Source organism: Electrophorus electricus, chromosome 26 (genome assembly GCF_013358815.1).
Source record: "Electrophorus electricus isolate fEleEle1 chromosome 26, fEleEle1.pri, whole genome shotgun sequence".
NCBI classification, from domain to species: domain Eukaryota; kingdom Metazoa; phylum Chordata; class Actinopteri; order Gymnotiformes; family Gymnotidae; genus Electrophorus; species Electrophorus electricus.
In genome coordinates, this window is record NC_049560.1 from 2,458,736 (window position 1) to 2,484,981 (window position 26,246).

Sequence of the window (26,246 nt, forward strand, 5' to 3'; positions counted from 1 at the left end):
AAGCTACCCTATATCTGCAACACTAACTACCAGATTAAAAGAGCCCTATGCATTAAATGGAACATTAAAACCCAAAAACTATTTGACATATTCAAATCAGACACTGAGATCATGCTATACTCATATATATAACTTGCTTATACTTCATAAAGGTAGTATGCAACAGTGCCACAGAACTTTCATGGTAACGTTAGCCTGGACACTATTTACTAGGAGGTAGGCACATTTCCCTATCAGGGCACTGCTGACAGAAGGCAACGCTATCTATTTTTGGACGTAATAAAATCCCCATGCCTTGAGTACATTTGTACTTTTCTAAATACTGTTATATTTATTTTCAATGACACAACTTTAATGCATTTTTAGAGTATGGTATAATATTACACTCCTCTGTGTGGTGAGATGTGTTTGATTAGCTGTAACGGAAAAATTTGTATAATAATATTACATAACTACTAAAATGGTCATATTGGTCATTTTGACCGTTTGACATTTGCATGCTTATATATAGACCTCTTGGGCAAAACATCTAATGCTACAATTAATCTATTCAGCTCTCAAACATGAACGCATGAACAAAGAGAGCCATGAAATCGCTTTGATTAACATTGGAATAAGGCCCATATCAAATGCTGACAAATCGGAACAATTCAATGATCAGAATCAGGCTTTTTAGGCCATGTATGGTCATGCATGCAAGGAATTTGTTCTTGGTTACAGTAGCTCACCCCACACAGTTTCTATACAGCACAACAAGAGACATTTCCACCACCATCACAACACATAAACTCACACACACACAGCATTTTAGTATGAGGCGATATGAAGTGCATGAGGCAACTATGCATAAGCAAAAGGCTTAGATAAGCAATCAGCTACCTGGAGCGCAAACCTAAAACAATACCTCCTATCACTGGAGATGGAGATGAATGAAATAAAGGGTAAATATCACTGCCCAGACTGACCGCCTATTACATCTCAGAAAGAAAGCGCAGGATACAACTGGAATCCACCGGTACCAGAATATAATGTGGACATGCAGAAGATGATCATGATTAAGCTATTGTCTGTCATCCATGTACGCTGCCCTAACTTAGTGGCAAGCTAACATCAGACAGTATACTATAGCGGATATGAATGCAGCAACAAGCACGATTCCAACTACCAGTATAACTGAAACCAACAAACTAGTGTATGTCACCGCAGTAGTCATGCTTGAGACCCTAGGCTACAAAATTCAAGCCACAGGCTTGTAACTGTTTAGCCTGACATGCGAGGGGAGATTTCCCATTACCCCCTCTCACTGCATTTAACTCTTTGTTAATTTCCAATTAAACTGAATGAAAATGCAATTTTGCAATAGCATTTTAAACTAAGACTTTAAAAGTTCTCATCATAGATGGAGATGGAGTGGAAGGAGGAACCCATGATTAGCTGGATTTTCTTATTAGGCTTATGGACTGATTTGAACCATGTCCTCAAACCCACTGCTAGATTTCCAGGGTTTTTCTGCTCTGCAGCCAAAGCACCCATCCTCACTAGTCTATCTGAGAGATTTCTTGACTACCCCTGAATCACTGTCTCCAGTCTGAGCAGACCCTAATTCACTGCCTGCAGCTGCAGCCAATCCTGTCCTTCTAGGCCAGCTTCTCTGCCCGAACTCCATCTTGGCATTGCCTGCTCTGCTATCCATGCTCCTGTTCTCACTTGTCTGGTCCCTCACTGCACCAGCTGTTCCAGCCCCAATACCCACAGCCTGTTCCAAGCAGGGAACTGTCTCTGCATCATTGAAGGCAAGAGCTTAGCAACTAGGCTTGAAATAGCCATGGTGTCCTTGCCAGTTCATGTTCACTCTGTCCTATAGTCTCTTAGACCTGCCTGCCACCTTCAGGCTGGCTGCGTTTTGGTCTTCTGTACCTCTCAGCCTTTTTTGCAAATTTGCTGTACTGTGGCCTCCAGGACTACCTTCTGCCTTTGTGTACTCTTTGCTTACTCCATCTTTGCAAACCACACCCTTTGCAGTTTCCATTTCCATATTTCAGATTTATTTATTTTTCAACTTTTAGATAAACATATACATAAGGGATCAATTGTTTTAGTTCATTTAATTTAATTCAGAGGTGTTGACAAGGACAGCATTATTTGTATTTATTCTGACATCATTGTGTTTTTCAGTTCTGTTCCTTAGTCATATTGTCCAAGCATCCCTAATCCAACACATTGAATTTAATGTATCCACAAAAACCACAAAAATACAACCTACAGACATAAATCTTTTGTAACAAAACTAAAAATTATATATTTTTAAGTTACAGAAAGACTGACAACAGTTAGGGTCATACATTCTCAGGTTGAGCCAAATGTTCTAAGTCCCAAGACCCAATTGCTTTTATTTTCAGGAGTTCTTTGATTTGTGTCTGCTTTTTAAACTTGAGCTGTTGCTTTTGACATGTTTGTATTTTCTGTTTAATTCAGTCTAATAAGTAATCGCTAAGATTAATGCTAGCTATAGGCAACTGGATAAAAGTGATGCAAAGCAAAAGAAAACTAATATAGAAGGATGTAAAAGGAGAAGGAGAAATCTCAGTCAAGCATACTTTCCTAGTTAGGCTACTTTTGCAATTTTGTTTTACCACTATGACTTTCAGACTTGCTCAAGGCGCCCTCTGGTGGCAATGGCCATGGGCTGCAGCCCCTAAAGTCCATTGGATTAATATGGCCTTGATGATCATTTTAGGTCAACTTCTTATTTACATCATCTTACTATTAGTTCTAATACACATTTATAAATCCCTTCACTGATGATGTTGAAATATACATGCAAAGCCTGAACCAGAGCAGTATTTCTGAATCAGCCACTACAAAAAACAACAACAAAACATTCAGACAGAATCATATTAAATCACCCTCTTCAAACAGAATCATGTTAAAACTACTTTACCACCATACTTATAAAGGTAAACCTCCACCACCACACTTTACACAATTTTCTCTTCATGTGCAATTTGCTCTTCATGTGCAGCAACATTCTTGTTATTTTTTGAGACTTTATCATTAATTGACCTTGATTCATTTCTTTCAGTTATATTGTGGAGTTCTGAAATAAAATGCAACATGTTACAGTCACTGTTTTTGGTTATGTTTATATTCAATATTACACTACTTCTTTGACAACCACACAGTATAACACAAAGTATTTCTATACTTACTCAAACATTCTTCTCCTGTCCATTGTCCTTGGGTGCAGGTCAGCAAAGAATTAGGAGGCTTTGTGTGCAGTTCTGGACAGGTATAATTAACAGTATCACCCTCCTCATAGTGCTGCTTTATGTTCTCAGATAGGATGGATGGATGTTGTCCGCAACCAGGTGTTTGTTCTGTTAACATACACACACATGCAGAATGTTGTTATATTAAATTGCATTTTTTTTTGCAATAAAACATTTTTATTATACAAATGTATTTGATTACTCTCCTTCTTCACATAACTTTTGCAATAATTAATTGTATGGTTGTTGGTTTTTTTTTGGGGGGGGGGGGGGGTTTCCAGCATTTGGACGGCTTGGTGGTTAGCCTGTTTGCCTCTCAGTGCTAGGGATTTGTGTTTGAGTCTCTAACTGGGTGGAGTTTCTATGTTCTCCCTGTGTCTGAGTGGGTTTCCCTTATGGTCTCTGGTTTCCTCCCATAGTCCAAAAATATGGAGGTTATGTTGACTGGATACTCTAAATTGACCAGTATGAATGTGACCAGTGTGTATACATGTATGTGTGTGTGTGAATAAGTGCACATATGTTCAGTGATTGTTGGTGCTCTGTTCTGGTTCTAACCTCATTACCTTCCCCTGCATCCAGTGTAGCCCCCCAGGGGGCTGTGGTTTCCGATAGAGAGTACGGTGTGTGTAAATTGGCTGTCACTTCTCATCAGTGTGTGAGTGATTGTAAAAAGATGATATGTCTGTAAAGCATCCTTAATAAATAAATAAATGCCAGAACCAAGCTGTTGCCAGAAGTCTCAGAATTTAGATCTACTCAATAGAAAATAAGATAGTGATGCACTGCTTTGGTTTGATTCTTATAATGATTGAGTAATCAGAGAAAATTGATCTACCTATTGGTTTCTGTAGCTTGCAAGTATGTTGTAGTCTCTACTATCTTGTCCTTATCTTTTTTTTCATTCATTTAGTAGTCACTGTCATTTATTTAAATTATCATTCCCACATTGGTATAGACAAGAGACTCCCTTTGGTTTTAAAATGGGCCTTACATAATCCATGTAGGTGCACTTGTCCACACGTTATTGGTTTCAGCTCTATTGTAACAAGCAAATATTAAGTTCTATGCCTTTTTGCAGCAATGGCATGGAAGCCTATTTGAATGTGTCTCCTACTACTTTCATCCTGTTACAACCGTCTTCTTCTTCTACATCACATTTATTTTTACAGCATTTAGCTGTCATGATTCTAGTATGTGATTATCTGCCCTAGAGCCATTTGATCACCAAAAGGAAGATTCTTGTGGGATCATACGGGTGATTGTACCTGTGGAAGTATTCTGTTATGAGAGCATTTAAGATCCTCTTCTCATTTTTTTTCTACTCATCCCCACCAATCACTGTCTTGACTTTCTCCAATATGTCTTGATTTCTATGTATTGTTGTTTTGATCAAAATGGGATGGCCTGGATCCTGAAGTGGAGGAGCTTCCTGTTTAAACAGGGGAAGAGGATTGTCTAGTCTTTAGATTTATTTTCTTTTGATGAGGAGGGTTGTAACCCTTCTCTGCTCCTCATGGCTTCTCCAAGCCCTCTATAAACTGGTAATAAGCTGGTAATACGCTACCAGCTCCACCTTCTCTGTGTACAGTGTGAGTGTCAATCATGTCTTTTTTTCATCATCAAGCTTGCTGGGACAAGGAATGGCTTATCAAATACTTTGCTTCCAAGGTCCTCCCTGTCTTCCCTGATTTCCATAAACTTTTCAGTGATTGCTGGGAGGGAGCCTTTTAGTTCTCTGTGCACCTCACATTTGGCTGCAAGAACAGCTTTAGTTATTCCCATAATGAATTGTTTTGAATGTCATCCTCCACCTCCTCAATGACATTCTTACCATAATCTTTCCCTTTTCCCTACCTGCCATGGACCCTTCATGTTGTCATCAGTCTGCTGCCACATTGGCATCTTGCTTTCCCCGATAAAGACCATAGGCCCACTACTTCCCTTAAATTGCTTGGCATCATTCTCAAAACACCTTCTTCCAAGCTCCCTTCCCTTCCACAAATATGAGTTCTGCACCATGCAGCCTTCGAACTTCTAGTACGGTTCAACTTGAACCACCATCGCTCAATACACAAAGAATACATACATCAGGTATCAGGTTTGCCACTGAAGCAAAGTGATAAAGGATGACATATTTGTGAGTGAGAAATATTTTAAGTTGTATTTATAGGTGAGACATATTTTAAGTGGTAAAGGATGACAGCCAACTTTGATGAGTGAGACCATTTGACCATGATAAGATGTTCAACAGTTATGCTAGCAATTTCGATCCAGGGGATATATGGATACTCTACTGAATGAGAGCTTATGCAGAGTTTGAGACCTAAACCGAGCTACACTCCTCAATCATTCTCCACGCACCAGTAGCCCAGTCCCCCTTACAGTTGTATCCACATACAGCCACCTCTCTCAAGTTTTGAAAAGTACAGTTCACCGACATTGGCTCATTTTAAGAAGTAATCTTAACGCTACAATTATTTTGGGAAATTATCTTTTGACCCAGTCAGCAGATCTAATGCTGTTTGGTTAAAAAAAAATAATCTTTGGCAGTAGTATTTTTGTAATATAGTTTCTAAACATTGAGAAGCTGCATACCTTCACAGCCTGAGTCTGTCTGGTTTTGTCCATTACATGCGACTGTGCTGTTTTCTTGACCCAACAATTTATCACCATGTTGGTTTGTCTCATTCAATGGAATTTCAGTGTCTTGGTCAAGACTAATGGTTGGTGATGCTACCATGAAAGCAAAATTAAATATACAACAAAGCAAAATAGATTAGATATGCCAAGTAACAGCCAAGAAGAGGAATGGGCTGATAAACAGTTGTGTTCTGGTTTCAAATGTGCTGAATTCAAATGTAATGAAATATAGTAAAACAGCATATTAAATTCTATGGAAAAAAAGAAAGAACAACATTTCAAAAGTGTTGAAAAGGATTAAAGAGTCTATCATAATTATCCCTAATAATTTAATAATTTCTTCCCCTTCACACTGTAGACTGCAGTCAATAGAAAATGCTGAAATACTTAAAGATTACTCACTTTCACACTTTGGGTAACTCCATTCTCTCTGTGTACAGTTAGCTATATTCTCTCCAGGAAACCGAAAACCGTAATTACATTTGTATTCTACTTTGTCTCCTTCCCAATATCCCTTGTTGTCATGGTCACTTGTCATCAAAACACCATTCTCTATTTTCTGGTCGGGATTTGGGCATTGAAATGCTAACATAAACAACACTGACAGTCAATTTCAGTAACTCTTACATGTTTTACTCAGTATATAGGATATTCGTAATGGATATACTTTAATAATACTAAAAATAAAATCATATCTAAAGAAGAATACTTTTTCCTTGTATTTTACTTACGTTTACATGTTGGTGTTTGCTCCCATTTTGAGTTAATACAGGAAATTGTGTCATGCCCGTGCAGTTCAAGACCTTCTTTACATTTAAATGTCACTAATTGCTCCAATTCCTGGTCTGTACTGTAAGAGGTGATAACTGCATTTTCTACTTCAGGGGGAGTATTACATCTGCGCCCTATTGTCACAATATGGGGAAACAAACAATGGAAAACAACCAAAGAATGGGAAGATAATCTATCATTGTCTGGACAAAAACATGCAGAAATAATTTCTGTATGATCACAACTACTCTACAACTTCTACAATATAAAGCATCCACAGAATATGCTATATTAGACAACACATGTTTAAAATGGTATTCACCAAATATGTTCACACTGTACACAGCACACCACAGATTTTAACTTCACTAACACTTTTGGAAAAAAACTGATCTGTTAACTCTTCACTTAAACATCACAATTCCCCTATCCTCAGAACTATGACTTTCAGGAGACACATCAGCAATCGATATGACAAAAGAAACCACCACTGTAATGATAGCTATAACCATCATCAATAAAAATATCTTCATGAACTAAAAATCAACAAACACCATTACTCAAGGGAAAAAATCAGTAATGGATCATAAATCAATCGAAAAATATCTACTACTATCAAAAATAGAACCACACAATATGACTCAATCTGGACCCTTGTCATTAATGTTCTGCAGTAATCATGCCTCCAAATGAACACCACTGAAAAAGCAGGTACACTGAAATCCATACTCAATTCCATAGCACCTTACATACCACAAAACACTTTTCTCCGTATTCACAAACTCTCTCCCTAACACACACAGAATTCTATCTCTGTATAACAATATTTAACAAATGTTATACATACTGCTGGTGTAAATAATAAATTTTATTTGTTGTTGTTTATTTCGTTGTGCTTATGTATCCTCCCTCATGAACAATGCAATGACTGGCACAGGTGCTAAGAGAAGCTCTTAAAAAGTCATGAAAAGGTGCACTTGCACTATCATTGACTTAGTATCTCCACAGAAGAAGAAGCTAAGAAGCAGTACTCTCTACCAAGCAGCACTCCAAGTAATATTACCTAGCTTCTTAGCTATTTACTCAGTTACTATGTCAACATGCATCAGTTATATATATATTAACAATATAGCTCCATAACCATTTTCAGACAGCCTAGTGCTAGATGCTACTTCTGCCATAGAGGTGTGAAGTTTACTATATGATGATGCACTTTTCCCTGACTGCCACCCTGCTGTCTCTGCAAACAGCTTGTCTTGCAGCACATTCTAAGTGATCTTTAATTAGCATTAAATACATTAAATGATTTTAAATTAAATTAAAAAAAAATTAATGTTAACATTCACAGGCAACATTCACATGCAAGAGCATTTTCAACCACGCCTACGTTTTTTGGATGCATTGAAAGCCCTGCACAGTGAAAAGCAATGAAGAGACAGAGCTTGCATTTCAAGACAGGGTAGATTCACTTTTGACACAATTTCAGCATGTAATTCTTGAAAAGGTCATTCCTTGCTAATTAATTTTCATCAAAGATCAGGAAACAACAGGGAAATGTAATGAAGATTTTGCTTTCAGAATGTCATTTTTTTCTGCAAGCCATAATGAAAAGTAATATGCTTTCTGCATTATATTGACTTATATTCCAATGTCAGCTGATTTAAGACATCACAAGGAATATGCTCTATTGTATGTCACAAACCATCAGTTAATAGCTACTGCCATCACACAAGAGGCCCAAAAGTCTTTCAGTCTTTTATAGGTCTGAACTCATATACAAACATGGCTTACGTTCACAGACTGATGTCTCCCACTGGCCATTCAAACATCTGATGGAAGACGGTCTGGATTTGTAGCCAAAATCACATTCGATTTTTAACCGTTGGCCACCTTGATGAGCTTCGTTTATTTGAATTTGTTTTCCATGCTTAACATTGGGAAGAGAACCACACTCATTCTTTCCTGTCAAGAAGGAATCCCAAACCATGAAACCAGTGATGAACCATTCCTCTTATGACAGCACCATATGCTGCTGAAATTAGTTCTCTGAACAGTTAAAGTGACTCACGTATACACTGTGGCTGATGACTCCAAACCCCCTGTTGGCAGGTTACTACTCCCCACCACTTTTCATCAAATGCTTTGTAACCAGTGTCACATGAATAGGAAGCACGTTGGGCTCCATCATGGTCTTTGGAATACTGTATGAATCCATTGGTCAAAGTGAGCTTACCACATGCTCCTTTTGCAACTATAATGTAAACACAGGACAAATATGAAACAGTTGACAATCTTTTTAAAATTCTGTGGAATCTAAACGAATGTCTGGTCAATGTTACCATGGCAACAAATTCACCGAATTACTTCAAGCAAGCTTGCAAAGGTGGTCACGCAGCCTGAAACAAAGGCGATCAATTCCCTCTTGTTAAAATGTGGACGAAACTCATATCCCTGGATTTAGCACCAGAAAGACAATTGCCAGCACACCTGGATGATGTCATATTTTATCAACAAAGAACCTGTAGCAGAAATTTCTACCTAATTCTAGAGAAATTCAGTGAGGACAATCAGCTAGGATATTCACCCAAAATCAACACGAGAGAATTTAACATTTGGGCAAAGTTTATTAAAAGGGCATAGTTTATCTAAACTGCACCTTTTCAGTAACTGACATAGGTGAATAGTTGAAATACTGTTTTAATGTATCCATGTTTGTTCCAGCCATCTTTGTTTAGATATTCTTAAAATGGGTACACATTTCTTTCTCCTCTTTGCATGTGATATCTCTCTCTCTTAAATAATAAACATATGTATGATTATCTTGCCTTCCCTAGGCTCAGACACAATGACCTTATTGTTAGTTAGTAAAACTAGTCTCATTATCCTTTATTCTATGATCATGTTAGAACAAGCCAGCTGAGCTCGTTAACATACAGCCACTTTCCTCTGCTGTTTAACCTCTGCTCCATTTTATTTGTTTTGTTCTCCATAGGAGAACCAAGGTAGCAAGGCCTTCTTATGCACACACACTTACGCACATGCACTTTCCTCCCCTTTTATACACACATACACTCACTTTTAATTTTTTGAATTGTAAATATACTGATTGTTGATGCTAGGTTTTTTTTTGTGATTTAGAGTAGTTGTGTTAATAAACATATAATTTATTCTAACCAAGCTCTCTTGATATCATTCAGATTGTGGTTTTTCCAATATCGTCAATCACTGTCATTTAAATCCTTCAGGGATCAAATCATTTTGACTTCCTTTAGTTAAAAATTAAAGATTGTGATTCTGATTTGATTTGTATATATGTGACCGCTCTAATGACACTGTTTCATAATTGATGCATAGTATTGTATGCATCTTGATTGTATTGTAAAGGATTATTAGGTGAAACCCAGACAACGTGAACTTTATAATCTCACAGGTACATTAATTTAATATTAATTTTAATTAATTAATTTAAATTAGAGCATTTTCTTCAGGAAGTTCAAAGGTCATGCAGCATTCAGTTGTAACGACAAAATATGTCTGAAACAATCCACACTCCTTTGGAAATAGTAATAAGTGCATCATGAGAATAGTATGAACTATCATTACAAATAAGTGTATAGCGCGTAATACCCGATTTTGGACATACCAGATTGTTTCAATGAAGCTACTGCTGAGTACAGAGGCTTTCATTATAGCCCCTGTTGACGTGCCTTTCCAACTTTCATGCCCAAGTCTGACTCAGACATAGTTTGTAGGTTTTTTGTACATGTATTTTTTTCTCTTTAATGTTTTGTGTAAATACTGGTTTGTGTCTGATATTTATTTGCTTATTTTGTCTTCAATTATATTTATTTTTCTCCCTTTTTTTTTGTGTTTTCAGCTCATCGGTTGTTTTGGCTGATTTGGTCATTTTTAGGTCTAGTTGAATCTCCATTTTTTTCATTAGTCTAGATATTTTCGTTTTCCCTTTTTCCTTTTTCCCTTTTGGTTATATGCTTGTTTTTTTGTTTGTTTGTTTGTTTGTCTTGGGTTTCGGGGATGGGGGTGGGGGGAGTTGGGGTTTATTGGGTTATTTTAGCTACCTGAAGGTGGCTCTCATCAATTCATCTCATCATTCATTATTATTGTTTTTTCCCCTTCCTAACAGAGAGTCATCACCTCCCCTCTGGCTGATTACCATCCTAAGGAATAGAAGATAAGAATGAAGGATGGATTTGTCTCTATGAGATAAGAACAAGGATAAAAGAAGACCATAGACTTAATGTTTTTAGTTGTTCTCAAGGCAACTGCTTTGTTGTATACCTTGTTGGTGTCAGAAAAAATCATTGTCTGATTTTCTCTACCACCCCGAATGCTAACTCTCATTGCCTGCTGAGTGCTTTGAATTTTTTTTGCATATGATTTGCTAGTCAGTTTGGTAACATTGAGTCCTGAATAATTTGCAGGTACACTTTTACCAAGCAACTTGCCAATCATTTGATGGCATATGAGATCAAATTTACTAATATTGTTTAAACTCATGCAAACGGATTTTGCTTCATTGTGATAAAATGGTCCTCAAAATATACTGGCACTTATTCATCAAAGCTGTATAAAATCAAATTTCATCATACAACCAGTGCATGCAAAATTCACTGAGAGTACTATTATTCATCAATTTCATCTTTGGCATATTTGTACTATCCAATTCACATCTGGTTGGTGTGCATGTAAAGTTAAGCATAATCATTCAATAAAAATGCTTAATTTGTGGTTAGATAATCATTATCTTTACCTTCATTGATGTCAGTAATGTCTTACTTTCTATGCAGCTGAAGATGATTAATCAGTTACACTCTAATCACCTCTTGTTTCGGTATCATTCACCAGTTTCACAATTTATGCCTGAAATAGTTAATATATTATTCAGGCAAGGCTGCTTCAAGAATGAGGATATGCGAACATTTGTTCCACCACTTTTCAAAGTACTGGGGTGATGCCTCCACCACTTTTACATGAAGCCGAAATGGGTTTTATATGGAAAGTTTTAAAAATCTCCATTCTCTTCAACTGCTTGGAGCACTGGACTATAGCAGGAACTGACAGGTAGTAAGATTCAATCACCAGTAGGACTGCTAAAACTTAAATAGAAAAATATGTTCATTTAGCTTACATGTGGCCTTCTCGTTGAAAATCTATTTAACATATAACATGCTGTTTAATGTGTATACTTTGAGATTTTATAAATCAGAGAAACAGAAGATGATAGACCAACCTGCAATGCTGATCTGGACAGGTGTGTTAGTCTACTTATGATATTGCTGTCAATGCTTTTATATAGTTTTATACAGTATTTTCTTTTAAATATGTCTAAATAACACCACTTCAGCATATTCAGTGCAGTCCTATGAATATAGGCCACTCTGTCTACAATCATAACTGTTAGTTGTGAACACTGTTCTGTAGTGTAAGGTAATAAAAAGAGTGTTTACAGGGAAAAGAGGCCTAACATTGCATTAGACATAATAATATAAGACATAAGGGAGTATCGAGATTCTGTGTCCTTTCAGAATGATTTACGTACAGGGCAGAGGTCTCTGTAGAGGCCTCTGCAGGCTTCAGCAAAGGAACCTGGGTAGGCTTTGGTGGACCTCAGGGTAAGATACATGATCTCTCCACCAGGCCCAGGACCATATAGAAAAACAATCTTCTTTAGGATAAGGTTAAGAGAAGTCTTCTCTTGGAATGTGGTGGTAATGGGTTCAAACTGGTCTGGGTGAATATGTTGGCTAATGTATGGTTTGGATGTAATGGTGACAAATGCTAACACTAGTTTGTAAAAAAGGCAGGGTGAATACATAATCACTTCTGACAAATGTATAAAAATGTGGGTTCTTTGTTTGATTGTTAGACATTCTCCAAAGGGTGCCTCAAGGATGCTTGTTAAAGTTAACCTGCAATAAAGGACAGGACCCAATATTCTCTTCTACTAATTCTTAAGTCTGCATCTTTATTTTCTATTTGAATGTTTAAAACTATCTGACTGAGGATTTAGGAACGACAAATGTTCAGCGCATACTATCGTGTGGGATTACATACTGACATGATTTGTTCAAATGATTAACAAACAGATACTTACGAGTACAGCGTTTCATATTTTCCCATTTCTGCTGCCTTTTACAAGTGATGACAAAAGAACTAACTGGTTCATATCCAGGAAAACACTGTATCGTAATTCTGTCATCTATTGTATAAGTATCTTTAGGTCTCAGTATCTCTGCATGTGCAATCTCTGGTTCAGGACAAGTCATCTCTGTAAAATAATCAAAAGACTGATTCATTATATACACTGTATACACATGCTTATTATTGACTTGCTAATGAATCCAAAAGGAGCACGTACTTGTACACAGTGTTTTTGGGCTCCAGCCGTCGATTGTACATGTAGCGTATGAAGCTGTTTTTCGATAATTGTAATTACACTCATAAAACATTCTGTCCCCCAGTTTTTTATCACCAGAAAAGTAGTTGAAAGCCAAATTCTCATTATGGGGAACATTACAGGTAATTTCTGCAAAGATATGTTTTGATACATGTGAAAACTGTAGCAAAAAGAATATTTTTGTGTTTATATTTCTGTTTTTATATTTTAGCTATTTTACCATTACATATCGGTGACCTTTCCCATTCACCATTGTCTTTGCATTTAATTTTTTGTGAGTTTAGTCTTGTTCCAAATATCCAGTGGTCTTTTCTGCAAGTAAGTGTTAAGCTTTCTTCAGGCTTAAATATATTTTTTCCACTTGGAGATGTACTATGTACTCCAGGTATGCCAAACTCAAGCACGCAGGTAACTTCTGTTATAGACAAAAGGAAAGAAAAAAAAAGAAAGGTTAAACCTCTCATAAATATCAACATAATGGTAAGATTCAAGTAAAAAAAAATAAAAATAAGATGGAAAATATGACTGCAAGCCAGTTTGTCTATAAAAAATGTCCTTGTGAATTAATGATGTAACACATGACCAACTTCACATATGATAAGAGTTGAATGTAATCTTTTGTTTAATTTGCGATTACCTTCACATTCTGGCTTTATACTCCAGCCATGTTTAGTGCATTTAGGGGTTCCAGGTGTGGCCTTGTATCCTTTATCACATGCGTATTTTATCAGTTCATTCTCTTGATACTCTTCCTGTGGTTCAATAATGGTCCCAAATAGTATTTGAGGTGGGAGACATTTTATGTCTGCAAGAGAAAGACATTGAGGGACCTATTTACATAATATGTCTAAAAAAAAGTCTAACAGACTTTTCTAAGCACTGCTGGAGTAAATAAAGGTCTTTGGCAATTAATTAGTATTGCTTCTCATCTAATTCACTTCTCATCTAATTTTTTAGTCGTACACAACTACCACTGCCATTAGAACTAAGGGCTAGTGAAATCCTCACATCTTGTAGATTCAACACAGTCAAAGGTCACTGAAACTGAACCAAAACTACATTCTGAAGCTAAGTGGAGTAATTCTGCACATTACCTTTTCCACTGGTAAGACTAGCATTGAATCAAAATGTAACCATGTAACTTCAGCTTTAAGAGTGTGAAAAAAACATGATCTTCTAATAATACAATATTTTGGCAGGGCTGAATGTACCACTATTTTATAGCTTTGAGGAAATCACCTCACTATTTATTAAAATCTGTTACATTTTAGAAACCTTTTAGCTACAACTACTGGGAAAGATACCTATACAGTTTGGAACAGATACACTCCACGTCCCATCCTTTGTACAGTGTATGCTTTCTGCTCCATCCAACATCTTGCGAGGAGATGTACATTCAAAGTGAATAACATCATCAAAGCTTGCTTCTTCAATGCTGCCTGTTGCAATGATACCTTCGGAGGTTCTAATTGTGGGGCATTTCACCACTGAAAAATATGTCAAATTAATCACAAATACATTAGAGGCAGACAAACAAATCACAAGTACCATTGGGGGCCACATCTTAGGGCATCATGCAGGAGCTACTCATATGAACAGATTAATTCAAAAACTGCTCATCCAATTGATTTAAGAGGACATGCTGCGTTCACCGGTTTTCCTGTATTTAAATATTTTTCTTAGGCAAAAACAAAATGTTTGACGTGGATGCAGAACTCATCTGTGTTGAACCTTTTTGGGTTTGAGCGACAAGTTGGAGCTGTTATCATTACCACAGAGGAGTCATCTAACATATTTTAGCATAACGTGAATGTGCACCAGGGGGCAGCATCCAGACAGAATGTTTAAATGAGCAACAAAAAATTAAGCCAATGTTCTCGACAGAGTTCTGGATCATGTCTCTTTCCATGAATTAATGGATTTCATTGTTCTTGTAATATTTCGCAGATGGATCCTATAAATTTATCTCTGAGAGCTGATCCTCAAACTGGTCCATTTAGTTTTTGTGCTTGTTTGGGTCCTGTGACCAGTCCCATTATTACTGGATCAGCATACTGGATCAGCATGACTCACAGATCTGAACATAGACAGGACACATAGTATAGATTTTCTAACTAGGATTTCTTGTATAAAGAACACCAAACAAGTGTATGCAATATACAATACAATGTAATTTATTCCAGTTATGCTACAGGTTATGCTGTAAAGGATACTACTTTTACATCAATAAAGGTTAATGTACAGATGTCACTGTTCTAATGAAATTGTGCAGTTCTAACTAGCTTAGAATCATGTTTCAGAAACTATAAACAATTCTTCTGTCCACAGGAATTCTCCTCTGTTGTGCTGGTAGGAGTTTACGTTTAACCTCATGCGTGCATGTGCGAGGCACAACAAGCTCTAGAACAGCAGATCATGAGTGCAGAGCACAAACATGCTGACTCATTTTTCATTATTTTTGGAGACTTCAACAGAGCTAAACTCACTGATGAACCTGTAGTGAGTACTGTTAAGAAATTGACAAATGAGGATAACGAATGATGTCCAGCAACAAGCCATCAGTCATCTAGAAAAGCCTGCAGGACATCACCAGCTACAAAAGGCACCCCCACAGGTTTCTGCAGGTTCCAAAACCCAGCATCACACACCTATTCAACCACAATCCACACCTCATTCACACCCAGCTACCCACTCAACCTGCCCTGAGGATGTACAAGGAAGATGTGCACCGACTCTTCAAAAAACAAAAAGAGAAGAAGACACCTGGCCCTGATGGAGATTTATCCTCCTGTCTGCAGGCCTGCACAGACCAGCTCACACCTGTTTTTACAAAGGTCTTCAACAAAACACTGGAGCTGTGCAAAGTACTGTTTCAAATACCTCACAATCATACCTATACCCAAAAAAATTCACCATCACAGGATTTAATGACTACAGACATGTCACCCTGACCTCAGTGGTCATGAAATCCTTTGAGAGACTGATACTAACTTATCTGAGGCACATCACATCCCCCCTAACGGACTCCCTGCAGTTTGCATACCAGGCCAAGAGGTCGGTGGACGATGCTATGAACATGGGGTTTAACCTAATCCTTCAAATACCCAAGAATTTAGGCAAGAATTCTGTTCTTGGATTTCAGCTTGGCATCTCGGCCCAACAATACAACAAATTCATTCAACTTGGAGTGCTGGCTTTGACCTGCTCATGGATCACTGGCTTCCTCACTGGCAAAGAGCAGCTGGTGACGTTGCGAAAGTTCACTTCAAGAACCCAGACAACCAGTAAGGGTGCCCCACAAGGTTGTGTACTCTCCCCACTGCTCTTTTTGCTGTACACAAATGACTGCACCTCCATGGACCTCTTAGTCAATATCCAGAAATTTGCAGACACCACATTCATCGGTCTCATACCTGACTGTGATGAAATTGCTTATAGATGGGTGTTTAACCAAGTTGTCCTCTGGAGCATCCGCAACAACTGTTGCAAAATTCCTTGCTGTGTCAGTTGTTTGTCTGTATACCAGTTGTTTCATGTGTCTGTTTCATGCACCAGCTCTTCGGCGTGTTGATTAAGATTAAAGAATTTATTCAAAGTCCAAAGTTTATTTGTCATGCACATAGTCATACATGGTATAACTGGCAGTGAAATACTTTTTGTAACTGCTCTGTCCATGGCTGAGGAGAGATACAGGTAAATGGAATGCTGTTTTGTAATGCGTCGTGGCCCAAGTGTTGCAGGGTGAGGGGCAGGACACACAGATTCCAGCGACTGGGACGTATACTATGCATATATACAATGTACAATTTCCATTTTTATTTTTGTTAGTTTTTTTTTTTGTATGATGATATTGTGGACATCATATGCAGAGCAGTCCCATCAGTTCCATCAGTTGCCCTGATTTGACTAGTGCAGACCCTGGTTTAGTCCCTGGCTTGTCAAGTGTGCCTTGCTCTGTTGTTGGTTTATGCCTTCCTTTCACCACCTCATCTGCACTTGGGTCCCTCTAGATGGTCCTTCTTTCCTAGAGTATCAATCGAGGTCAAAGCCTATCAGGGGGCTTCACCCAGGATCACCCGGGCAGCACTAGTTAGAGTTCCATGCAATGCAGCTCCCTTTCTGTAAATAACCTATTCATTAATCTGTAGTGCCACATTTTCCTTTGCTCTCATGTTTTGCTGTCTTGTTGTTTATTTTTAGATTTTTAGTTGATAAGCCATGTCAAATATGGTCCGGAGTTGGCAACAGACAAATGCCTCATTTTAGATCAGGATATTATGTCTTGTTTGAACATATTGCACTTGCTATATCATTTACAAATTTCCACTTATTCAATGATTTGATTCTCCATATACACTCATGTATCTATGAATAAAGCGTGCGTGCTTCTCCGCCTCTCTGATTCTGTGTCATTCATTCTGAGAAAGATGCCACAGGCTCTGAGGAGGAGCAACCCAAACAAGGAGCAGAGGGACAAGGTTAAGGAGGATAGGGAATTTTTCCTGACAGCCCTCCAATATAACATTACAATATAAATATCTAAAAGTAACTATTCTGTTACTCACCCAACACACATGTGGTGATAAAGAATAACAATGAATCTGACATTCACTATACTTCTACTTATTAGCCATCTTAAAATTGTTAGTGTCACGGGTGAAAAACGTGCAGGAAAATACCGAAGCAAACATTGGACCCTCGCTTCTCCAGCCCTTTGACCTCCAGCCCTTGTACTGGTTACTATCATGGTCTCTGTCCCTGTCACAATTGCACTCAATGTTCCTATCTCTCCCCATTTTTGGCGCTTCCTATCCCGGTCAGTGTCCTAGTGCCTCTTGTCCCATTCTTGGTCCAGCCTGTTTCCCTGACCAGTCCCTGGCCTGTCCCTCAGCAGAGCCCTGAGTCGGCTGTTTGTTCTGACTCGGCTGTTTGTTCCTCTTCAAGTTCAGTTTTACCCATTTGTTTTAATGTTGTTGTTTTGCTGTTTGCTCAACACATTTTGCTTTCATTTTGATTAAATGCCTTTCACTTGCACTTTGCTTGATGTACACCACATTTTCTCAAAGATTTATTACATTTCTTATTTCAGACTGAAAACTAGGTATTCATTCTTACATTTAATGAATAATGATCACACTAGGAATTCACACATCAGAATTCCTTTGACCTTATGATTGAAATTATTACTAGATTTTGTGGTTGGTTAAAAAATAAAAAGTAAATGTAGCCTTTATAAACCAATTTAAATAAATTATTTGCTTGTTTGCTCATGGTTTTCCATAAAAGCTGTCATTTTGAAAGTAGTTCCAGGAAATATGCACAGAGATCCCATTTCTTGATGCAGTGTGACTCAGCACTGATTTGAAGCATTCTCCACTCCATGTTTGACATGGTGGACTTTTTCTAGAATACACACTGAATGACATTGTTATATTTTTTCTATGACCTTAACTGTCGGGTTGGTCATAGATCCACAGTGCCACTGCGGATGCCCTGTCCAGTCACCTATGTGCCACTGAGGAATGCTAGTATTGTGCACACATTAATGAAAGGGCAGCAATGGTCGAAAGGAGTGCAGCTGCCACTGCAGTCACCCCCACTGACACTTGGCTTATCCCTGTGAGGAATTCTGCCATGCCCAGGGGTGGAGAGGTCTCAGATGGACATACGGATGGCTAGAGACAGGATGGAAATTGAGCTGGACAGACTTTATGCCATGCAGAGACTACAGTTAAGGCATTTTGTGCTGGCTGGGACAGTCTCCAGCTACATGACGAGCTACTGTACCATTTGTGGGAGAAGCCAGTGTCTGGCCAGCATATGGAAAGTACTGAAGCCACACAATCTGAGGAAAACTATGCTGGACACAGTGCCAGTGAGCAGGAGGCCTTTAACAGGGGAAAATGCTGAAGCAGCAGCAATGGAGCTTTACGTGCACTGCTGCAACCAGTGGACAGGTGGAACATACCCCAATTCAGTAGCTCTACTCCAGCATGTCCATGGAGAGGGTCAGTGGTCATGGCTGAGGTCTGCTATTAGCTGGACATTGAGAAGACTTGAACTATGCTGCTCCAACCCCAAGAGTGACAGCTTTGTGAAGTGCTTCAACTGTAAACTCACCACCCAGTTAGCTCTTATCACGACACCACAACAGTGTGCCTGGGAATGGCTCTTCTGATAGTCAGCCATGAGGTAATCATGTCCACAGAGCTCACGTTTGGCTTCCCATCTGGGTTGGAAGAGTACTGTGTACCAGCTCACCAGGGACCAAGGCTCTGCTAGTGGCTGCCAGAAGTATGTATAACATGCACTCCCAAGGCCAGCTACACTTGCTAGAGGAGCAGGTGTGGCTGTTCTACTTGCATCACTGTAAGGGACTGTGCCCCAACCACAAATCATCATGGGAAGGTCCCTGTGTGGTGAAGGAGTGCTTGGGCAAGGTCAACTGCTCGATTCGGGCAAAGCAATTAACTGTGCTGGTATATCGGACCTGGCAAGCCCCATAGTGACCCTATGAATGGGTGACCTCACTGGGGAAAGGGAGGCCTGTTGTGGGAGATCAGGCACCCATGGCACTTGAACCAATCAGGATGTCAGGTACAGAGGGTAACTGCTATTTGCCGTTTGCCTGCTGCATTGCTATTATGGCAAATGGCTGCACAGCCTTTTGAGTTTATATACAGTGACAACCAAGTCTTCAAATAGTGTGTAATATAAGTTAATTGAAGTACATCAAAATCTAGGAATGTCCAGAGAAACAACATACTTTACAACACTTGATTCAATATCTTCTGTCATTAAGTCATAATTTTTTTGTTGTTGTTGTGCAAGTCAATAACACAACAGGTAGGGTTGAAGAGCTCCCCTTTATTTGCTGAATGTCAGCAGGCACAGACAGAAGACATGAAACTGTACTGCACAACTGTCATGATTTCACCTTCCCTGGGATGGTGGTTTCCACGGTGATACCCTTCCACTGTTTGTTGTTTTGGTTTTTATCTATTCTGTCTCCTTGTTTAGTTCTCTATCCCTTATTGTTAGTCTTTGAATAAATATCCCTTATTTTAGAGTCTTCGTTGTTGGTCTTTGTTTCCTATAAGATCTGTCTGTCATTTAGCCATGTTTTTACATTAGCAATGTTTAGCCTTGTTTACATTCACTGTTTGTATTATTTTCTTGATACAGTTTACTTTGGTTTGTTTCTCTGTTATTGTGAGTTTCCTTCTTTTGGTATGGTTTTGTTTTTGTTTTCATTTCATTTCTTTTTCTGCTCCTTGGCTTGTGTTTGGCTGATCTCTGCTGCTATCCTGTTTCCTTATGTATGCATTTATTCTCAAGTGTTCTGAGTCCTCATTTTTGAAAGTTTTATAGTTGTACTGTCTATGCTCCTGTGTTTAGTCTTCCTGGTTTTTTTTGTCCTGTTTAGTTTTTCTTTTCTTTCTTTCTTTGCTATGTATTTTGTTATTCTGACTTTGAACTGCTTAAACAAAAATGACAAATATCAGATTGCTCCGAATAGTCAGCTGACTTCAGCGCATCTTTCCTGCTTCCCATCACAGCAATAAACCTTAATAGTACAACCAGAACACCAGACATTATTATCAAGAATGTTGTGTGAGGTCCCAAAATGTTGTCTCTGACAGTTTGGGCATACATGCTATACATGCTTTTTTTTTTTTTTTTCAGGATATCTACTGCCTGTTTAGTTCCCGTGCTGATCTAGCACACTCGATTGGCAATACACACCTGAATACCCTTACTCAGTAACTGAACACCAATCTGTCTTAGCAAACCTACAAACATGGAGGGAGTTAGAGGAAGAGGAGGAGAAAACCATGGAAGGCGACGAGGCGATAGACAGAGACATATGTCCGGCGACATTAGGGTCACTTTGGTGGACCATGTTATAAGTCATACCCTGACGGTGAAGGAAACTGGACAGAGATCCAGCCCCACCTGAGTCACTACATCTATAATACTGACATTTATGCAGGAGGACATTTGAGCTATCAGTTTTCACTGGGCTGCTGTGGTCCAGTCTGGTTCATCAACCACAACAACTTCACAGTTTTATATTTGCCTCTTCACTCCCCATTTCTGAGTACAATTAAGGAATTATTTTCAGCTTAGAGTTATAAAATGTATGACTGGCAAACATATGGCAGGTGGAATCAATCCAAATAAAACTGTTTTCCGAAGCCTTTCTATTTTTGTGTTCAAAGAAATGTGAGTAAATGTACTGAATTGGAACAATTTTTTACAAAAGGCTGTATGAGAAATTTTTAAAAGTATGCAAACTACATACAGTCTTTAGTATATTTGTTGCTGGTGTGAAAGAATAATTGGTGCATGTATGTATAATTTTGTTGCAAACATGCCATTTTGAATAAAGACTGGTTTTGTTTTGACATAGAAGTGAGATGTTTATTTCTGTTGTCTTTGTCACATCCTCACACAGCTCCAGATCAAATTCACTGCTAGTTTACAATAACAGTAACTTTAGTGAGTCACACTATACATTTGTGGAAGAATACTGGAGAGAGAGAGAGAGAGAGAGAGAGAGAGAGAGAGAGAGAGAGAGAGAGAGAGAGAGAGAAACTTTACCTTCACAGACAGGGACAGAATTATCCCATCCTTGTGCACGACAGTTTCGACGGTTTTCACGGCTGGCCATTATGTACCTTAGAATAAGTAAAAGTTTTTTATAAGTTTATTTATTATTATGACAGTTGATGATACATCACACAAATGATGCAAATGATGACCATTTACAAAAATAGAACTCATACCCTGATACATACAGAGCTGTAGCCAGGGTTTGAAAAATCAGGGCAGGTCAGAGAAAACATATTCTGTCCACCTGCAACTGCCTTACCCTCAATTATTTTATTTTTATTTTCCCAGGATCAAAGAGATGGTAAATTGAAGCCTGCACTCTCTTTCTCCTGCCCCACTGTGTTCCCTTCCTCTCTAATATAATCCACCTATCTGTTCCTTTTCTCTCTGTCTTCTTCGATTTTCTCCTGCTGGCTGCCCATCTATTCTTCATGATGTTGTTTAGGTATGGCTTCTTTGTCAGGAATATATCTAAAGTACTCTGCTTTAAATTTCGGGGCAGTTCTGTCCAGATCTTTCCTACTTGTTTCTGTGGGAGATCATTAAATCAGACCAATTATCAATGTGTCAATAGTTTACTGTAAGGCAGGTGATGAGCTTTCATTTTACTATGCTTTGCTGAATTAATAGTCAGAACCTTATAGATAGATCGATAGTCAGAATATAATGTACAGCTACAGTATGAAGTATGATCATTAAACTATCCTAAGTTAGCTTTAAAAATAAAAATTAAAAAAACCTTGAGTAATATAACAAGCTAACCTCATTATACAATCATATTCATTTCCAAATTTGGCTATGAAAGCTTATGTAGCTTAGGTATCAATAACAATAGGCCTACCTATGAAAGCCTACTGTTATTGATACCATCACCTACATAAGCTGCTTTCTAATCAATGTTGTATGAACTATTAGCATGACCTACTAATGTGAAAGAAATATCCTAGTCCATCATAATGGACAGAGTGTGCACAGTTAATATTGTATACAGTTGCCTTTATTCCAGATGCTGTACCAGATCACTGTTTTGTACCTTTCTTACAGATAATGGCATAACGACCATTGCTTTGTCTTACCAAATGGTATGGTACCTGTCCGTTTACACACAAGCAACCTGTTACAGTGCTGCTGCCAGCAATGTGCATAAATTATAATTGCTGTCAGTTGAAGTACTAATGCAAAGGTCTGTGCTTGCACCCTCTCACACATACAACAGAAACTACCAAATCTAAACTGAATTGAGCATGCACTCATCTTCGAGCATTCACTTGTCTCAGATTTTTTTTTATCTAGTTGTTTTTATCTTGAAACTGTATTTTTACTTCTAAACAAATTTCTGACATCCAGACTTCAGCAGACTCAGCTGGCTACATACACGAGTACAGCACTTCACTCATTTGATTAGGGCGACAGTATAGGGAAAAAGTATTAAAACTTAAATGTCAGCTATGAAATGGATAGCCACATTCACAAACAATATCAGGAGATAGTTTTGAACTAACAGCTAGTTGTGAGCCTTATTGATGAATAGTTTGAATTTAATCCAGTACGCGCAGACATAAGCAATTGAGAACAATATGCAAAAATCAAATAATGCAGTTCCACTATAAAAAACAAATTATACATTTTGTGGTACAATTAAATTAATGGTAAAACTAAGTCCAGGGCTATGGCATTTTTAATTTATCAAGATAATATAATGAGTTACATTATAGAAATTATTTTTTGTTATGCAGACTCTAGTTATCATCATTTTGGTGACTGGCTGCCTTCCTTCAAAAATAAATCAAAGAATAAGCAGTTACAAGGCATTCATTGTACAACAAAGTTTCCTCTTACCCTTTCCTACAAGTATATTCCACTGTAGCTCCAAACACAAACTCTTTGTCCCCTATAAGTTTGAAGTCTGCATTTGGTGCATCTCCTGGGTGTCCACATGGTCTTTCTGTGGAAATTAGCCAGTTTCCATACACAATATAAAGGTTATACATTGATTACAATAATAATTCACACAGATTCCTCTTGACCAAGGTATACTTACTTCTGCACTCTCGTCTAGTGCTAACTTGCCAACTGCCATTTTTGCAAATCATTTTAAAAGAACCAATATAGCCAGTACTGCAGGCCAGTTTGACTATTTCCCCATCCTCGTATTGTTCTTTCAGATCACTTCTTTTAATATTTTCAAAAGTAATCTGACTTTGAAGACATTCTGAAAAACAAAGTAATTTAGTACCTATTGTCATCTAATACATATTAACAATTCATATTTTTTTAAAAATCGATTTAACATTGATTGATTATAGCTTTGTTTAGAAGATGAAAGTCCTAAACAATATATCATTATAGCTTATATCATATCTAGATCATTCTCCAAAAAGCTTTCTCCAAACCTGTGGCTTGTATGTAGTTTCTGAAAATTTGTGGTTGCACTGATCAAATGGGAAAGCATGATTATGCAGACTCAAGAATCTGAAAAACTGTCTTTATTAAAAGCAATCCGAATGATCTCACCTTCTAATCTTTCTATAAATCTAAACAAAATGAAAGATAACAAGATTAATTACACAAAGCACCTTACCTTTACTTTGAGCTAGTGTGAAAGAACATACTAAAATGGCAACCATGAAGTTTTTTACAGCCATTTGCATTCTAGATTTCAGTCCTTTAGATGATTGCAACTTTGGGATTTTTGTGGCCTCTTTCCTGATATCTTGACTGCATTGGTCATAATGGATCAATGAGGATCCTTTGTTAATCATTTACAGAAGCCAAACCAGCCCTCTTGCACAGCCTTTTTTAGAGTCCACCCACTCCCCCCCCCCCCCCCCCCCCAAAAAAAAAAACAAGTAGATTTCAACAGTTTTTTCTTTAGATCTTATGCAAGTTCCAGTCTTACACAAGTAATAATGATGAAACACCAACAAGACCTACAGTTTGGAGGAGTTAAATATGATTAATCATTTTTGAGGTGGAAGACATAAGTGCAAGTTTTGTGGGGGGGGTTTATTTTATGTCTAGCACATAGTGCTTTACAAAAACAGGAAAATGATCATAAAAGCATAAATGATATATTCTTTAAATAGAAGTAAAAAATCACAAAATATAAATGGAATTACTCAAAATTGACAATGATTAAAGGAATTCTAAAACACAGAAATGGGTGTAGTACATAGGCTATGAATATACTCAAAGGCACTGAAAAAACAAGGTTTTGGTCTAGACAAATGAATGTTTAGATTTCATAGATCTTTTTGGAGTTGCTTCCAGCTGCATTGTAGCTGAAAGCTGGGAGTCACCATGTTTTGTTCTAATTCTAAGCACTACTAATTGATCAGTCCCTGTGTATCAAAGAGGGTTTGTATGTTCTACATTTCATTTCTGGCATCTAGCTTACACTAGAAAAAAAAGCAAGCAAACAACTACCCAAAAAAGCAAAGCAACTTACAATTCTGACTGAACACAACTTGAGCAATTGCAGGTTAGGGGTGATGGTAGCTCAGTGATTATGATACTTGACTTGTAAGCAAACAGTTGCTGGAGCAAGTCCCACTGTTGCCAGGCTTCTACTGTTGGGCTCCTGAGCAAGGCCCTTAACCCTTATGTTTTACTCAATCATAATTGTAAGTTGCTTTGGATAAAAGCATCAGTTAAATGTATGGGCCTTGCTCAACACTCTGGCTGTGGTGGGATTTCAACTGGCAACCTTCTGATTACTCATCAAGTAATCATCACTGAGCTACGATTAACCTCATGTGAGAATTGGAATAATATGCTGATTTATTTTTGTCCTGAATGGCATTCTAGCATCAGTTGCATTCTTCAGTCCTTTTGTGGGTAACTAGTGAAATGCTGGTACTCCAGTAGTCCAGGTTACTGGAAATAAAGACCTTGATAAGTTTGTGTATAATGCTTCCCTTTTTAAGTGCGTGTCATCCTTCAACTCATGACCCACAGCCCTTCGAGCATCTGAAATATTTGATTTCACAATTTCTTCGCTACATACCACAAATGTTTTTTTTATTATTATGTTTACAAAAGGAGGGTGATGAAACAACTGCAAGGGGTAGTTTTGAGAAGTGAGTTTGATGAATCATGTCTGTGTGTGGATGATAGATATGGGCCAAGGCAAGTTTAATTGTGTACCACATTTTATAGTGCTTTACCAAACCAGGAAACAAAATGCATATAAAACATACAAAGATACAATAAGAAGTTAAATAGACATATATAAAAGAAAAAAAATCACTAATTAAAAAAAGGTCAAACACAGAAATGGTATAGTACACAACTTATCAAAATGTTTTCAGTCTAAATTTAAGTTTAGGTTTTAGCTCCACTTAGATCCTGCATAGAAGCTGAAATCTAGGAGTCACCATTTCAAACTTACTGTGGGACAGACAGCACAGTCCAGGCTGCTGGAAAAATAGGCATTGATCGGTTATGTTTTTGACTATCTCTATCTTTGGCATTATTTTGAGATGATGGAAGGCTGGTTTTGCATAATGTGATTATCACAAATTAACATT

The 26,246-nt window shown here is 37.8% G+C and overlaps 1 protein-coding gene across 2 annotated transcripts; it reads right to left on the reverse strand.

Annotated features, from left to right (window-relative positions):
• Window positions 1-2,085: 2,085 nt before the first annotated feature.
• On the reverse strand, window positions 2,086-24,430 carry LOC113582398 (complement factor H-like). 2 transcript variants are annotated; one of them, XM_035523197.1, is made up of 16 exons: window positions 24,299-24,430; window positions 23,759-23,929; window positions 23,557-23,662; window positions 21,706-21,782; window positions 14,406-14,588; window positions 13,739-13,906; window positions 13,322-13,516; window positions 13,063-13,230; window positions 12,799-12,972; window positions 8,752-8,934; window positions 8,475-8,645; window positions 6,644-6,817; window positions 6,315-6,497; window positions 5,868-6,005; window positions 3,210-3,377; window positions 2,086-3,097 (listed from the first exon to the last, which is right to left on the reverse strand). In XM_035523197.1, exons 1-16 carry the CDS (start codon window positions 24,366-24,368, stop codon window positions 2,979-2,981), a joined length of 2,448 nt encoding a protein of 815 aa, XP_035379090.1. In that variant the 5' UTR covers window positions 24,369-24,430; the 3' UTR covers window positions 2,086-2,978. The 2 variants fall into 2 exon arrangements, with proteins under 2 accessions (XP_035379090.1, XP_035379091.1); XM_035523198.1 differs by lacking the exon at window positions 14,406-14,588.
• Window positions 24,431-26,246: the final 1,816 nt, after the last annotated feature.

Bases quoted from the DNA above. Each gene is read 5' to 3' on its own strand.
- LOC113582398 (XM_035523197.1), bottom strand. From the start codon at position 24,368: ATGCAAATGGCTGTAAAAAACTTCATGGTTGCCATTTTAGTATGTTCT. The intron at 23,930-24,298 runs GTAAGGTGCTTT...TTTGTTTTTCAG, and splicing joins CACACTAGCTCAAAGTAAAG to AATGTCTTCAAAGTCAGATT. The intron at 14,589-21,705 runs GTAAAGTTTCTC...CATATTTTTCAG, and splicing joins TTCTGTCCCTGTCTGTGAAG to TGGTGAAATGCCCCACAATT.